Source organism: Octopus bimaculoides, chromosome 4 (assembly GCF_046866305.1).
Source record: "Octopus bimaculoides isolate indiv1 chromosome 4, ASM4686630v1, whole genome shotgun sequence".
Lineage (NCBI taxonomy): Eukaryota > Metazoa > Mollusca > Cephalopoda > Octopoda > Octopodidae > Octopus > Octopus bimaculoides.
In genome coordinates this window covers 103,529,034-103,547,285 of record NC_142931.1, presented here as the reverse complement: position 1 = coordinate 103,547,285, position 18,252 = coordinate 103,529,034, and the positions used below count along the sequence as shown (strand labels likewise).

General features: G+C 35.9%; 1 protein-coding gene across 3 annotated transcripts in view; it reads left to right on the top strand.

Annotated features, from left to right (window-relative positions):
• Window positions 1-15,414, top strand: part of LOC106883776 (dynein regulatory complex subunit 4) — a 28,587-nt gene extending 13,173 nt beyond the window's left edge. For 2 of the 3 annotated variants that reach the window (XM_014934906.3, XM_014934908.3), the window contains exons 4-10: window positions 143-349; window positions 2,053-2,313; window positions 4,006-4,173; window positions 5,598-5,684; window positions 7,549-7,758; window positions 9,197-9,262; window positions 9,916-10,171. In XM_014934906.3, the coding sequence (XP_014790392.1) occupies window positions 143-349; window positions 2,053-2,313; window positions 4,006-4,173; window positions 5,598-5,684; window positions 7,549-7,758; window positions 9,197-9,262; window positions 9,916-10,065 (1,149 nt within the window). In that variant the 3' untranslated portion in view covers window positions 10,066-10,171. Of the gene's footprint in view, window positions 1-142; window positions 350-2,052; window positions 2,314-4,005; window positions 4,174-5,597; window positions 5,685-7,548; window positions 7,759-9,196; window positions 9,263-9,915 lie in introns of all 3 variants that reach the window. The other variant, XM_014934907.3, reaches the window with a different exon arrangement.
• The last annotated feature ends 2,838 nt before the right edge of the window (window positions 15,415-18,252 follow it).

Sequence of the window (18,252 nt, the reverse complement as noted above, 5' to 3'; positions counted from 1 at the left end):
GCTATGCTAACATAAAATTGGATAAATTGGTCTGTTATTCCTGACAAGGGAAGTGCAGAGATCAGTCCCTTTTATTTTAGAACTGGATAAATCATGGGAAACCTGTTACTCACTGACTTGCCTTTTCTGAATTTTCTAACAGGTGTACAAACAGAAAGTAAAACATTTGATGTATGAACATCAGAACAATATTGCACAGTTAAAAGCTGAGAGCACTGTTTCACTAAAACTGGCTCAGGAGACCAATTACAGTAATGAACAACAGTTACGTAAGGATAAACGAAATCTTAAGGTAGAACTGAAAGAAATGGAACTCTCCCATGAAGACATGGTCAAAACTCTGCAGAAGGTAAGCTTACTTTACAATCTTTCATGTGTTTTTAAATCTGGATGTTTCTTTAGATGTGCAGTCATGTATGAAATTCAGTTTTACATTTTTCAATCTGTTTGAATTTTAGTTGTTTATTTATGTTTTTTTCCATTTTGATTTAAGTTTGGATTCAATTTTCAGCAGTAAAACTAATTTGAAATCGATTTCATTTTTCAATTCTATTCCTCTAATTTTCAAAATGTCCTAAGAAAAAAAAACAAAATTCCCATTTCTGGTGATTTGAAGTATATGAATGAAGTTAATTTGGAGCAGGAAAAGAAGTTGTTTTAATGCTGATAGACGAAGATCATTGGTCAAATGGGATCTATTTTTACCTGTATTTCTAGACAAGATTAGACCTAGAGATGGTAATTAAAAAAAATATATATATTATCAGTTAGATCAATGACTGTTATTGAGGTAATTAAAGGCAGTGAGCTGACAGAATCATTAACATGCCTGGCAGAATGCTTAGTGGCATTTCGTCCATCTTTATGTTCTGAGTTCAAATTCTGCTGAGGTTGACTTTCAATCTTTCGGGGTTGATGAAATAAGCACCAGCTATGCACTGGGTCGACGTTGTTTATGGAAGACTAGCAGTCACCCATGCATATTAGCCTCCCCTCTCCAAGCCCCTGATGTTATCCAAGAGAATGGCATAGGCACCAGCTTGACACCAAAGTTTTAGGCTTTGTGCCTATAGTAGAAAAGATTGAGGTTGGTCACTTATGGAAAGGATAAGAGTTTACAATGTGTTAAGTTATGTCTGCTCTTCTAACAATAACCTAGTTTTCTTAACAAAAGTAAATGTTAAATTGCATTGTTGGACAGATAAAAAAAAAATGTACCTTTATTTTTGCCTCATGGACTTGATCAGCAAACACAATGGATTCTATGCTTTCCTGAGAAGGTTTAGTATGACTACAGCATGGTTGGAGTTGGCTCCTGTACATGTTGAAATGATTAGCATAATATATGTCAACATTTTTTGTCATCATATAAGTATTTCTAATTAGTTTTTTTTAATAATACTCAGGCATTAAATATGTTAGTCAACACTATTTTTTAAAAATATTCATGAACTTTAACATACTTCTCAACATTCTGAAGAGATCTGCCAAACCATTTGGCACATCAAAACGATCGTAAATGACTCATTATATAATCTCCACATAATTAAATCAATGGCTAACTAGCCCAATTGACTTGCTTCTTCTTGTGTTTGTTTCTCCATTCTCCACATAATTATATATATATATATATATATATATATATATATATATATATATATATAAAGATTAATCAGATGCAGAAGACAAGTATTCATGACATTTTCATAGGGTTCTTGTGATTATCAGAGGAAATGAGAGAAGAAAGAAGTCTTGATTATTTTCAAACTAAACTGGATCCAAATCTTTTCAACAAAGTGGACCCTGCTAAAGTATTGTAGGGTGTTGAACTGGGCATCAGACTAAGTGTTACTAATTTTTAAAGATGATCACAATGATGATGATAATGATGATGAAGTAACAGCAGCAGCAGCAGCAGCAGTAGTAGTAGTAGTAGTAGTAGTAGTAGTAGTAGTAGTAAACTGTTATTTGAATAAAAGAAAATTATATGAAACAGCAACAGTTTTATAGAAATATTTCATTCTGATTTTTTTTTTTTTTTTTTCCTTTTAGAAAAATAGTGAAGAAATCACAAACTTACAGGCAGAATTTGAGCGACGAGCAAAAGAAATTGAAAAAAAATATGATAGAAAAATGCAAGCTCTTCGTGATGAATTGGAATTGAAACGCAAAGTTGAGATTCATGAAATTGAAGAACGTAAAAACAGTCAAATTATTACTCTAATGAAGAACCATGAAAAAGCATTTAGTGACATTAAGAACTACTACAATGATATTACATTAAATAACCTTGCCTTGATTAATACACTCAAGGTAACAATTTAATTAATTATTCTGGCCCTAATTTATACTCTCAAAACATCCTATATAACCCTAATTAATTTTCCTGATCAGTATGGCTGAGTGAGTAGGGGGTTGTATTACTATTAGTTTGTGAGTTGAAATCTTCATCTGTATCTCTGTAAGTCTGGGTGAGACACTTACTCTAATGTACCTTATTCTATGTACCTATATCCCTTGTAATTCTGGGTGTGACACTTATTCTAATGCACCTTATTCTAAGTACCTATATCCCTTGTAATTCTGGGTGAGACACTTATTCTAATGTACCTTATTCTAAGTACCTATATCCCTTGTAATTCTGGGTGAGACACTTATTCCAATGTACCTTATTCTATGTACCTATATCCCTTGTAATTCTCAGTGAGACACTTATTCCAATGCACCTTATTCTATGTACCTATATCCCTTGTAATTCTGGGTGTGGCACTTATTCTAATGTACCTTATTCTAAGTACCTATATCCCTTGTAATTCTGGGTGAGACACTTATTCTAATGTACCTTATTCTAAGTACCTATATCCCTTGTAATTCTGGGTGAGACACTTATTCCAATGTACCTTATTCTATGTACCTATATCCCTTGTAATTCTCAGTGAGACACTTATTCCAATGCACCTTATTCTATGTACCTATATCCCTTGTAATTCTCGGTGAGACACTTATTCTAATGCACCTTATTCTATGTACCTATATCCCTTTAACACTCAGATTACTCTCACAAATGTAGTACTTATTTATTCATATTGTTTTGAATTAATCATGTATTATCTTGTTGTTTTGAGATTTCAATGATATCATTGTATATTTTTAGTATGACATTCTAAAAATAGGTTTGAGAGGCCAGATCTGGTTGGTTTCAACATAAAACAAGTGGAATATTTGGGTTGGATATAGCTGGTTTATATGCTAAAGGGATATACCTTATTTTTATGTACCTCATTCTATATAACTATGTGCATTATTCTTTGTATCTCTACATATCTGTAGTATACATTATTCAATGTATCTCTTTCTATACACTGTTATACTTTATTCTATGTACCTCATTCTATATACATTATTCTAATGTACCTCATTCTGTATAACTATATACATTATTCTAATGTACCTCATTCTATATAACTGTATACATTATTCTTTGTTCCTCTACATACCTGTATACATTATTCTATGCATCTCATTCTAGATACTTTATTCTAATGTATCTAATTCTATATGCCTATATACCTTATTCTTTGTACCTCATTCTATACAGCTATCTACTTTATTCTATGTACCTCAGTACAACTTACCAGGAATAGATAACTGATCTGTTATGGTGATTGACTAGGACTTAAGCTGGGAGGAAATTTATCTGTGATATGCTTTATATCATGAAACTAGCTCTAAACACTGACTCTCAGAAGCTTTGGAAAACATTTGTCTTTTATCCTCTCAAAATCTACAAGATTGTTACTTTTCCCCCTTTTTTTCCTTAGTTTTTACCATGTTTTTTATATAAAACCTCATGAAGTATTGCATATTGATGCTAAGTAGCTCCAATTAGAGCTGCTCATATAGACCCTGTAAAGAGACGAGGTTAAATAAAGGACCAACATTTACAAATTGAATAGAAATAAATTCTCTAAGTGTGCCAACAAATTAACACTACTTATGTTTCAGGAACAAGTAGAAGAAATGAAAAAGAAAGAAGAACGCCTTGAAAAGCAGATGGCTGATTTAATTACAGAAAACAAACGGTTAACTGAGCCTTTACAGCGTGCTCGAGAAGAAGTTGAGGAGCTGCGGAAAGCTCTTGCTAACTATGAGAAAGACAAACAATGCCTCAAGGTAACAAATCTTATTTTTCATTCTTAAAGTAAAAAGGTAATCACAAGGTTATAGTATTTGTAATGCATGGTATGTAACAGTTATATTGTTACACTATTTAAGTTACAAATTTCAAGTATATCACAGATATTGTATTCTATCATTAAGCAAAGCACCTTATCTTACCTCCTGTAGTATACTTAAAATGTCGGTCCTAGTATTGTATCTTTTTCTGAGAACTTGCTATTAAGAAAGGATTCATATAATAAGAAGTAATTGTTTTTCCTTATCAAGCAAGTATCTAAATTTACAAACAAATATATTTACAATATGTTCATACACACACACACATCCTCATAGATCATCATCATCATCATCATACTTTAACATCCATTTTTCATGCTGGCATGGGTTGGATGGTTTGACCAGAGCTGGCAAGCTGCAAAGCTACACCAGGTTCCAGTTCAATTTGGCTTGATTTCTACAGATGGATGCCCTTCCTAATGCCAACCACTTTACAGTGTGTGCTGGGTGCTTTTAATGTGGTACCGGCAGAAGCGCAATTACATGGCGTTGGCCCAAGTGCTTTTTGTATGGCATCAGCATAGGACTCTTCTTCCCCAAGGGGAGTGACCTTAACACTTCTGCTGTGGAGGAATGGTCTTCTTTAGTACAGCAAGGCGCCAGGTATTTTGGTCCTTTGTAATGTATGGTATGTAACTGTTATATTGTTACACTATTTAAGTTACAAATTTCAAGTATATCACAGATATTGTATTCTATCATTGAGCAAGGCACCTTATTTTGCCTCCTGTAGTATACTTAAAATGTAGGTCCTAGTACTGTTTCTTTACTGAGAACTTGCTATTAAGAAAGGTTTCTCATAATAAGAAATAATTGTGTTGTCTAATCAAGTAAGTGTCTAAATTTACAAGCAAACATGTTTATGATGTGTACATACGCACACACATACACACAGATCCTCCATCTCATCATCATTATCATCATCCTTTAACATCCGTTTTCCATGCTGGCATGGGTTAGATAGTTTGATCAGAGCTGGCAAGCTATGAAGCTACACCAGCTTCCAGTCTGATTTGGTTTGGTTTCTACAGCTGGATGCCCTTCCTAATGCCAATCACTTTACAGTGTGTGCTGGGTGCTTTTAATGTGGTACTGGCAGGAGTGCGATTATGTGGCACCAGCATGAGTGCTTTTAGCATGGCATCAGCACAGGAGTCTTGCAGGCCAATCCTCTTCCCCAAGGGGAGTGGCTTTAACACTTCCGCTATGAAGGATGGGTCTTCTTGAGTACAGCAAGGCACCAGGTATCTTGGTCCTTTGTCATTTCTGTATTAGTACACACAGATGTGTATACTAATACACACATTCATATAGGAATGTAGGCAGATGCTAATATATTGTTACCTTTTCCTTTCTTTCAGATGACCAAAGCTAGATTAAAAATGACCTTGGAAGAATTAAAAGGATTACAGTGGGAACATGAGGTCCTTGAGCAGCGATTTGAAAAAGTTAGAGCTTTATGTCCATTCTTTTGTATTTATTATTACTTGCTTACTTTCATAACACGAATATACAAATCACTGACCCTTTTGATATGAACCTGTCCCAGACCACCTCTGCTTCAGTGACACAAACTTTGTTTTAAAGTGATCTAAATTAAATCCTTCCATAAAAAAATTCAAGTTAATTTAGATTTCACTCACCGGCTTAACTGCGAAAAAGTTACTTTACTAAAAATAAGAAGTTTTGAATGGTACAACAATGCACTCTAATACAAAAAATGGACTATATACCTGTTGTAATTTAGTTATCTATAGTCCGATGATATTCCAGAGACTCCATCTAAGAAGATCTGAAGAAGGAATTGTATTTCGAAGTATCATCGGACTATAGATAACTAAATTACAACAAGTATATAGTCCATTTTTTGTATTATAGTGCATTGTTGTACCATTCAAAACTTTTTATTCTTTACAAACAATACACAATACTCTCTTACTTTACTAAGTTCTTCATAATTTTCAAAATCAATTTAAACAAATGCAGTGTATTTCAACAGAAATTTGGTACAGAAAAGGCTAGTATGAAAACATTAGTGGAACAAAAGATATTTAATTTGAATAACTTAAAATCTTTATAATTGTATGCACTTTCTTAGTTTCAATTTTTTTTTTAGATATAATTTTCTGCTAAAGATTACAATTGACCCTTATTCTCTAATATTGATATCTGAGATGCTTGTTATCAGTTTTTAAATAGTGTGTGTGTGTTCTATTAGTAATACTGTATTTTCCAGTGTGGTAAGAAGCTTGCTTCCCAACAACATGTTTACAGGTTCAGTCCTACTGCAGGGCACCTTGGGCAAGTGAATTCTACTATAGCCTTGGTCCAACCAAAGCCTTGTGAGTAAATTTGGTAGATGGAAACTGAAAGCAGCTAGCTTGTTGTATATATGTATGTGTGGTGTGTGCGTGTGTGTGTGTGTGTACGTGTGTGTGTGTGTCTTTGTGTCAGTGTTTGTCCCCCAACACTACTTGACAACTGGTGTTGGTGGGTTTATGTCTCCATAACTTAGCGGTTTGGCAAAGGAAACTGATAGAATAAGTACCAGGCTTAACAAAATAAATAAATAAATAAATATTGGCTGTGTCATAAGTAGCTTGCTTACCAACCACATGGTTCCGGGTTCAGTCCCACTGCATGGCACCTTAGGCAAGTGTCTTCTACTATAGCCTCGGTCCAACCAAAGCCTTGTGAGTGGATTTGGTAGACGGAAACTGAAAGAAGCCCATCGTATATATATATATATATATATATATGTGCGTGTGTTTGTGTGTCTGTGTTTGTCCCCCTAGCATTGCTTGATAACCGATGCTGGTGTGTTTATGTCCCCGTCACTTAGCGGTTCGGCAAAAGAGACCAATAGAATAAGTACTAGGCTTACAAAAAATAAGTCCCGGATTTGATTTGCTTGACTAAAGGTGGTGCTCCAGCATGGCCGCAGTCAAATGACTGAAACAAGTAAAAGAGTAAAAATAGTAAGGAGTAAGTACTGGTGTTGATTCATTCAACGTGCCCCAGTACAGCTGCCGTCTAATGAGTGAAACAATTAAAAGATAAAAGATGTGAGGTAAACATTCAAACATCCAAATTCTGCTGCATTTCACATGGAATTTTGGGTCCTCCAAAGTTGTCATGTTGAACTTATTGATAGAGGGACAAGAACAAGTGTCTTACTGAAGAGGTGAGTACATGATGGCTTCTCCATCTAAAGGGAGAGGGAGTGAGAGAGGGGGATGAATTAATTATCAAGTAAAAACTGATAGTTTCAGATGTCTTTAATATTGCTTTATTCTATTCTTTGTTCTGTAGATCCAGGAGGAGAGAGACGAATTATACAACCAGTTTGTCAAATCAATTCATGAGGTGCAACAGAAGAGTAGCTTTAAGAATCTTCTCTTAGAGAAAAAGATGGCTACTCTTGGGGAATTGCTTGAACAAAAAGAAGGCCAACTCAACGAAGTTCTCTCTTGTTCTAACCTCGATCCCTCAGCCCTCAACATGATCACACATAAACTTGAGGTAATTACAACATTTCTGCCTAGCAGTAATATTGCAGTGATTCTTCACTGGCTGTAAACTTTCCAAGAGTAAATGTTTGCAACTGTTTTTGTCACTGTGAGTTAATAGAATTTGATGCTATTTACTGAAATTGTTTTCATGTCTCGTTTGCAAGATTCTTTATGTGAATTCATGTGTTGAAACAAATATTGGCATAATGACTCTCCCTAGACACAACAAAATTACTGAAATTGGTTTTTACTGTTAATAGTTTGGAGTGTTATACAAGTGTGTGAAGGTGCATGGCTCAGTGGTTAGAGTGTTAGGCTCACAATCATGAGGTAGTGAGTTTGATTCCTGGGCTGGGCTGTGTGTTGTGTTCTTGAGCAAGACACTTTATTTCATGTTGCCCCAGTCCACTCAGCTGAAGAAATGAGTTGTGACATCACTGGTATCAAACTGGTGCCTATGCCATTCCCTTGGATAACATCAGGAGCTTGGAGAGGGGAGGATGGTATGCATAGGTGACTCTAGTCTTCTGTAAACAAACTTGTCCAGACTTGTGCCTTGGAGGGCAACTTTCTAGGTGCAATTCCATAGTCATTCATGACCAAAGGGGGTTTTTACCCTTTTATACAGGTGCAAACATGGTTTGTGTTATATCATTCTGAAAGTTGATGTTAGGAAGGGCATCCAGTAATAGAAACCATGCTAAAGCAGACACTGGAACACTATGCAGTCCTTGGACCCATCAGATCCTCCAAGCTGTCCAACCTATACCAGCATGAAACATGAACAGTAAATGATGATGATCTACTGCTGTTACGTACAAACAAGAAATTTCACCTAACCTTCTGTTTGCTTGTTAAAAAAAAACCCTGAAAAATAAGAAACTGTTTGTAAAAGTTGCTACACTTATTACACAGTGTAACAAAATTTTAATTTTTTTTTCGTCTTTGGTCAGTAAGAGTTATTTCCTATTTGCTCCTATCTAGAAATCAAAGGAAATGACTATTATTCCCTTCAAGCTTTGCTGTTATGACCTGAACACCAATGTTTTGAAACTGACCTATATTCCATTACATTTCAGACAGATTCAGCACTGACTTGTTGAAACAGAAATTTCATTATAGCAAACGTTTTGCTCAATACCACAGATCTGCTCGTCAATAGCTTGACCTTAACCACTTGAGCATGTCCCTTAGTAGCTGACAATATGTGCATCTCTGATCATGAGCAGGAGTAATGTGGGAGCATCATAGCTATGTGTTGAGAGGGATTCTTTTGGGGTTTGAATAAATGTAATAAAAACAAAGTTTGAAGGAAATAGCTATTTTTCATACTTTCTAGGGGTAAGCAAATAGGAAATAACAGTGGCTACCCAGGGACAAAAATCATGTTACACAGTGTTATGAAATAAAGTCAAGAATTGTTACAGAGTTTGTATTTTTCTTTGCAGGAAGTTTTGGTGTCCAAAAATACTGCAATTAAAGATCTTCAGTTTGAATTGGCACGAGTTTGTAAGGTAAGGTTTAGCCTTCTCTTATTTTATTGGTACATTTGCATTGTTGTTGTTTTTGTTGTTGTACAGCCCTCTGGATCAAGTAGGTCTATGACCAAATGATTAGGTGTTAGGCACTGATCTATTCTTGCAAATTATTCACTTATCTGAGAGACATATTGCATACTTCAATAGTTAATTGTGCAATGTGACATTCCTTCTATCATAAAATCTATTTCTGTCCGCTGTAATTTCTACCACAGCAGAGGTGGGTGAAGTGAGCTAATCAGAGCACAGAAGTTGCTGTTCCTCTGCAACTATCAGTGGTGGATGGTGGTAGTGGTTGTGACAGTGATGGTAGCAGTGGTGGTGGGGTTGTAATGTGCCTGTAAATTTCTTATGTTTGGCTACCATGTTCTTAAGTGCAAGAAAAAGATCCCAAAAATGTTCAATGCCTTTCCCTACATCTGGTTTTATATTAGCTTTAACAAAAGCTGGGGGGGGGGGCTCACTCCCAGTGGTCTTCCAACACATCAGACACCAATCCAGAATTTACATATATGTGTATATCTATCTGATTGTTTGCATGCATGCATGCATACATGTGTGTGTGTGTGTGAAATCAATCCTTATCATCAATATTAATTTTAATAAAATTCTTGATACTATCTTTCCAGGCGCACAATGATCTTCTGCATACATATGAAGCTAAACTTCAAACTTTTGGAATCCCTAAAGAAGAACTTGGTTTTAAGCCACTCGAATCGTCAGTGCCAGAGCAAGTCCTTGGTAATGGACCAGCTGGTCTGGTCTCAGCAAAAGTATAACATCTTTTACAACTTCCCTTCATTGCTTTAAAACGGAATGACATCTGAAATTCTGAAAACAGGAATGATATGTATAAAATAAAATATTACTTTTTATTGTATGAAATACTGGAAATTATTTATATATAATATATTTGTAATATATTAAGGTGGTGAACTGGCAGAACCATTAGCACACTGGGCAAAATGCTTAGTAGTGTTTTGTTCATCCTTATGTTCTGAGTTCAAATTCTGATGAGGTCAACTTATCCTTTTGGGGTTGATAAAATGTACCAGTTGAGCACTGGGGTTGGTATAATCAACTTATGTCCAGAATTACTGACCTTATGCCAAAATTTGAAATCAATATATTGATCAAACTTTAATGTAAACAGCAATATATGAAATGTTTTACTCTAAGAACTCTTCAAAAACTAATCATTAACAAAAGCAGTGTAGAAGAGACATCTCAGTTTTGATGGTCAACCTCTGTGGCGCTGGTTGCACAATACGATACATCCAGTTCAAACTGTAAAGTGGTTAGTGATAAGGTGGACATCTAGTCAATAAAATCGTCACTAAATCATGTCAGTTACAAATACAATGAAACACTTTAATTGTGCATATAGGAGTAACATTTACCATGTTAGTTTTTGCATAGTAATTGAATGGTTAGATGGAAACATCTAGCCATAACTGAGAATCCTTTGAATCCCAGCCACACACGTGCGTGTGCACACACACACACACACACACATTCTTATAATTTTATGCCTGTTTTATTCTGTGCTTGCATCAGTTAAGCAGATCTTCCCCAGTACAGCATTCTGCCACATGTGTTCCTTTGTTATATCCTTTCTGAAGGTCAACCTCCTGAGATCAGCTTCACTCCTTCTGCCAATGTCTACCTTTGTTTTCCTCTTTACCTGTTCCACTGGTTCCTTGCACATAGATCCCCTGGTACTTCTTTACTCACCTGTCATCATCCTTATATATTACCAATGCTGTCATCAGTCTCCCCTGTATGCTTTATCTGATTACTCTTATGCCCAGCTTTTCTCTCAACTCATCTGTTCCTTGTTGTTGATGGACTCTAACATTGTAGACCATGCTGAAAACTGAAAACTTTACCAGCTGTTACCCAGAGTTTTAGGTCTCCGATGTTCAAACAGTAGAGAAGGATAGTACAAAAAGACCTGATTTCATACAAAATGATAAAATCCTGGTTAGAACAACTTCCATTCTTACAAATGTTCATAGTTTGATAATTTGATTAGAAGGGGGAAAAACATATTCCTGAGTGATTAGCAGAGTGATCTACTTTGCTGGATATTCTTAGAATCATAGTGTCTCTTCTTGACACACTAACAGCCTAACCTCCTTTTCATATCCTTAATCATACTTTGAACCATGCAACTATCAATGTCAATAGCTGGTCCTTCTGTTGGATCAGCTCAGAGTAGTTCCTCTTCCTCTCATACATTCTCCTCATTCAGCAAACTCTTGTAGTAACATTTTCAAACCTCTTTTATATTTTATTTTAATCTATTATTTATTTCCACCAATGACAGCAAATGCACCACAATCATTCCACTCTTTATCAACGTTTTCACTTATACTGAAACAATACTTTGTAATTTAGAACACCACCCCAATATCTTTAATCTTCATGTCACAGAATATGTGTAATCTTCTTAATTTCTCCTTCTCCTTTATCTAAGTATTCCTGGCATTTAGCATTTCTTCTAGCTACCAGATATAGTTCATTACTCCTTTTCTTTCTAAGCTTCATTTGTAGCTTTTATGACTCTATCAAGTAATCTTCCCATTAAGTCACTTTCCATCTGCCAGGAATCTTTTACCAACTACAACCCTGATCTGCTACTCAATGTAGGTTGTCCTCATAGAAAAACTCAGTTGTCTTCTATGATATAAGTCTCTGTCTGGTCTTGTAGGTATAATCTTTATTTTGTGATCTATTTATTTCCTACCTTAACTTCTGTCCCACTATATCACTTACTGTCTTTTCATTGTTGTAAGGTGACAAGATTGTGCTAGAGGTTGTGGTGTAGGTGTTACTGAACCAAGAGACAATGCTGTCAGGTTCACCCTTGTCCCCAAATCTCAAACATAATGGAGTTAGTGTAAGGTTGCTATATGATACAATAACAGACCTTGCCTCTTCATTCTGTTCTTTGTTTTAAAAGCAACACATATTTTGCTTGATGCCAAACTTGACCTGACTGGAGAGATCTACTTTATGGACCAGTGATGACTGTCTCAAAATTGTGGATGGCACAGTCAAATTCTTTGTGACTTTGGCAATGCTCAGGTTAATTTCTTTCTTCCCCTTTCATACATGTGTGACAGTTTGGCTTGAAACTGTATTTATTTTTGTTACACATTCTTATTCTGCAGTCTTTCTTTTATCTAAATGTTCCACATCCAATGTTTGTTGCATGTTATGTTTGTAAAGATGAAATTAATCCTCCATTTATATTTCTAATATTATGCTCATTTGACAAAATTTATGCCTCTGAAACTGTTTAGCTTTAAGGTTGTTGATCACCAGGCTATATTAAGTAGAAAATTCTTCACTAATTAAAGGCTTTGTCTTCACAATCAATAGCTATCCTGCTTTCTATACAAGTAGTTTGCTTTTTTATCTTCTTCTTCAGGTGGATGACTAGTTACCTGAAGTGCTGCAATTAGGTCCTTTGCATTGCAGAACAAAAGGAACCTTGATTCCTGTATGCTGAAGGGTAGGCAGTTAAAGCTTTTACAGCTTTCATTGTGTTGTCATAGATGTCCTTTAAAAGTGACCAGGTATGATAATGAGATAGTTGATACTTGTCAAGGTAATTTAATTTTCTTGTACTTAAAAACTTATTGTCTTAAAATTGTTTAGATCAGAATTCTCTGCAGACTACATATGATAATAGTAGAAAAATAGAGAGATTGACATATAAGTCCCAAATAAATGGATAACAGAGAAATATATGACTGCATCTTATCATCTATGTGTAGACTACAGTAGAATTATCTCAAATATTTTAGGTTTACATATAGTACTGGAGTCTGAGAAATAGGTATGGTTACATAGGCAGTGTATACAATATTGTCCCACTTCATTGTGAAATCAAATCCTGCAGGGAAAAGTCCACTTTGCATTTCTTTCATTGAGGATCAATAAAGTAAGTTCCATGTATGAAAAAAAGAAATATGAAAAAAGAAATGGAAACAAAGAAGTTAATAAATGCATACAATAACAACCAGTTGGGGGTACTAAACTCAGCAATAGGTTAAGTCTGCTCTCCTTGCTCACCCCCCAAAAAGATGCAGTCTATCCCCAACAGGCTTCTGCATAGTTTCCATCAACTCAGTTTCACTAAAGGGAGTGTATGGTAGAAGACTCTTATCCAAAGTAGCATGCAGTAAGATTGAACTGGAGTCACATGTATGGGAAATGAACTTTTTACTTACATAGCTATCTTTACAAACAAATAATAACAACCCTTCCTACTATAGGCACAAGGCCTGAAAAGTTGGGAGAGAGTAAGGAAGGGTCAGTTGAATATATCAATCCCTGTATTTCACTGGTACTGAATTTATTGACCCTGAAAGGATGAAAGGCGAAGTTGACCTTGGTAAAATTTGACATCAGAGTAAAACAAGAAGTTCTGCTAAGCCTTTTGTCCAGCATGCTAACAATTCTGCCAGCTCACCACTTTGTTGTTGTTGTTGATGACAATGATTTCAAATTTTGGTACAAGGCTAGCAATTTTGGGGAAGGAGGAAGTCAATTACATCAACCCCAGTGTTCAACTGATACTTATTTTATTGGCCCAGAAAGGATGAAAGGCAAAATCAACCTTCATGGAATTTGAACTCAGAATGTAAAGGCAAGCAAAATGCTTAGCAACATTTTGTCTGGCATGCTAACAATTCTGCCAGTTTGCCACCTTTGGTTTAGGCATAAGACCAACAATTTTGAGGAAAGACATTTAGTTGATACCATTGAGCCCAGTGTTTCACTGGTACTTTATTATATTCTTTACTACTCTAGGCACAAGGCCTGGAATTTTGGGGGAGGGGGCCAGTCACTTAGATCGACCTCAATATGCAACTGGTACTTAATTTATCAACCCTGAAAGGATGAAAGGCAAAGTTGACCCCGGCGGAATTTAGGTACTTTATTATATTGACCCCAGAATGATAAAAGGCAAAGTTGGCCATTAGCAAGATTTGAACTCTATTCACAAACAAAGGTAAATAAATAACAAAGAAATTATCCTCGCTCTACCGGTTTTATCACTCACCACCTTAATCATGATAATGTTACTTTACATATGCTTGGCTACTCAGTTTCACCTCCTTAGAAGAAATGTTCTCTAGTACTTATATGAACCTCCTGTTTTAGAAAATGACGATGTAGACACAGTGTGGAACTTTAGACTAAAAGCCCATCAGATATCACATTTGAAATTGACTTAGCTTTTTGACTCATTGACTGTCAAACTGTCCAACCCATACCAGTAGGGAAGACAGACATTAAATGATTACAATGATGATGATGATGGTAATGACAACCAGCTTACCATATATCAACCCTCTGATTTATTGAATTCCTACTGAGTCGTCTAATGCATGATGACACAGAAGACAGATATTAAATGATTACGAAGATGATATTGACAAGTGATAAACCACCTGACATTACACTGGAACCCAATGCAGTCCTCCAACTCATGGATGCATTCAAGCCATCTAATCCATTGTCAGCATGGAAGACAGACATTAAATGATGATGATGATGATTATGTTGATTGAGGTAGTGATGATGATGATGTTGGTGATGTTGATGACGACAACAACAACAGGCCATCAGATATCACATTGGAGCATGATGCAGTACTCTAATTTGTTAGATCTTGTGAAACTGTCTACCCCACAGAAGACGGACATTAAATGATGATAGACCACTGGATATCACAATAAACCTGACATTACTGCAACAAAATGACAATAGGCAGTGCATTTCCAAAATGTGTTTTATGTTTATACCAATTTAAAGTGTGATCTGATTGTGCCTTTTTATATCCTGTCCCTTAGTTGTCTGGCAAATAAACATAAATACTGGAGTTGGTAGACATAGTCACAGCTAAAACCTTTGTAGGCAATAAATACCCCAGCATGGCCACAGTCCAATGACTGACATCATCATGAAGTTAGGGAATGCCATGAGAATTTCTTTTTGTACCCGAGATGGCTGCTTGGTCATTGAGAAAAGATCATCAATACTGGTTTATGTACACAGTTTTGTATCATTTACACATTAATTGAATAAATTTTCCTTTATTTTCTTATAAAGTGTTTTATCCAATGTTAAAGTTGGGTCATTTGACTTCACACATTGAACATCTGGTCAAATACTGCATCTGTATTTTTGAAAACCTCAGTTTTTCAGTTGAAATAAGGCTATCTATTATCAAAATGTGTTTTGGGTACAATGATTAAAAAACAATACGCATGTTTAACAAAGGCATTCTCTCACCTGGTAAAAGATCAAATTTTGAAATGCAAGGAAATTTGAAATGAGGTAACATATATTAATGATAGGAATCAAGTTCCTACTTCATAAGCAAATATAGAACATTTGTTAGGTTTAGAGATGTGGGTTTAAAGTCCCTTTGGCAGCCTTCATCTTTTCCTATCCCAAAGGGATTTTAATCCAATATTTACAAGTTGTTATTTTTAGCTTTATATATGTAGAAACAACCGTGCGACCAAGGAGATGGTGACGAAGGACCGTCTCCTTTTAGCGTGTCACACGGTCGACACAAATATAAGAGAAAAACAAATAGATGGAATAAGTTAAGTGCCAACAAGGAAAAGAGAGAGACTCGACTAGTAAAGATGTATAAAAATAAGGTTTATTGGTATAAACTAAAATGTCTGTGTAAGTGTGTGTATGCGACATAATAAAACACAATATAAGACAGGCTGTCATGTAAACAAAGAGTGTGTGCAAATACAAATATGTATGTGAATGCAAGTGATACAGAGCATAGTAAACTGTCTATAAATAAGTAAGGACGTCGTGAAACGTCAGTTTGTAACTAAGGTACAGAGCATAGAAAACAGTCTATAAATAGGGACGTTAAAAGTCCAGACACAATGAAATGTGAAATACCAGTTCGTACTAACACAGTGGTTGAGTTGCTGTAGCAAGAAGTTGTGGCATCGAGGCAGAGCTAAAATAAGACACATGTCGTGTAGAAGTTGAGGCTTCCATGCCGAGCTGGTTACTTGATACAGGAGTTCTCGCAGGTTGAGTTCGGACTGTTATTTCTGTGTGTGAGCAATTCACACAAACAGTGTTGAAAGAAACTGTGCGGGCGCTGTGTACATAGAGATGTCGGGGTAGACGCAAAGAAGCTGGAAGTGGCAACGCAGAAGACTGGTGTTGGTTCTCCAATGGAGTGGAGTAATGTCGTCGCTGGAATGAGCTGGTGCTCTGTGGTCAGCGACTAGACCTGAGAAGGTCTAGAGTCGCGACAAACTTAGCGCAGATGAAGCTGACTATTTTAAGAATAGAAATCGGCTTACCAGAGGATCAAAAACACTGTCTCACGTGACCTCATCAGAAGGCTATGATTGGTTGGTTTGCACTCTGGAGCGAAATAGAACTAGTGACTCTGGACGCAATCAGAGTGATGGACACAACAGGGTCCAAGGTGCGGCCGATGGCTAGCTGTTATCTGCTACATCCACATTTAGGTATATATAACAGAGGGAGAGAGAAGGCTAGCTGTTATCTGCTACGTCTGCATTTAGGTATATATAACAGAGGGAGAGAGAAGCTTTCACTAGAGAAGATGTGGGCTTTAAGTCCTTTTGGTAGCCTTCAACTTTTCCTATCTCAAAGGGATTTTAATCCAATATTTACAAATTGTTATTTTTAGCTTTATATACAAGTTCTACTGTTAAAAATGAATCATTTCATGTTTTCTCGAGGTTTTGTGGCTGTGTGGTATGAAGCTTTGTTACCAGCCACATGGTTCTGGGTTCAGTCCCACTGCATGGCACCTTGGGCAAATGTCTTCTATTACAGCCTTGGGCTGACCAAAGCCTTGTGAGTGGATTTTGCAGACAGAAACTGAAAGAAGCCTATCATATATATATATATATATATATATATATGGGGTAGCCCAAAAATAGGTTTACAGTTATTCAACTATCTCTTTCGCATTCATTTATTAACAGTTTAGATCTTAATTATAAAAAAATATGAAATCATTATTCTATGCTAATTTATTTCATTTTGTAAAGCTCCCTTTTCAGTTTGTAAGATAGAAATTTAAATGTAATAAAATGTTTTAAAAGAAATTTAAAGTGCCTACATGATATCTGTAAACCTACTTTTGAGCCACCCTGTATATGTGTGTGTGTGAGTCTTTGTGTTTGTTTGTTCCCTCATACTGGTGTTGATGTGTTTACATCCCCTTTGCTCAGCAGAAGAGACCGAAAGAATAAGTAGTAGGCTTAAAAAAATAAATCCTGGGGTTCATTTGTTCAACTAAAACCCTTCAAAGCAGTGCTCCAGCTGCTAACTAAAACAAGTAAAAAAATAAACAACTTACAATTCTCGCTGGTAAGAACAAAGTTTCTAAAATGGGTAGAGAATTTCAAAGGATTGCTTTGGTGCAGCAGCAGAACATCCATCATGTTTTCAGAAGATGTGTGTTCAAGTCCCACAGGCAGCCTTCAACTTCTTCAATTCAAAAGTTCCTTAACTCAATATTTACTTGTCAAGCTAAGTGAAATTGTGGTCATGGCTGGTGACACGTGAATGACACCCGTGTTGGTGATGCATAAAAGGCACTCATGTCAGTGGCACGTAAAAGGCACCCAGTACACTCTGTGGAGTGGTTGGCATTAGGAAGGACATCCAGCCACAGAAACCAAGTCAAAACAGATTGGAGCCTGGCGCAACACTCCAGCTTACCGTCTAACCCATGCCAACATGGAAAACAAACATTAAATGATGACAATGATGATTTACATGCTATTATCTAAATCTTTATCTACATTAAGTTCTACAGTTAAAGACCCAAATATAGTAAAAATTCTCAAACAAAAACAATTCCATTCGCAGTTATCAGAAAATGGTTGACAAACAACAAAAGAATCCCTTCAACAACAAGA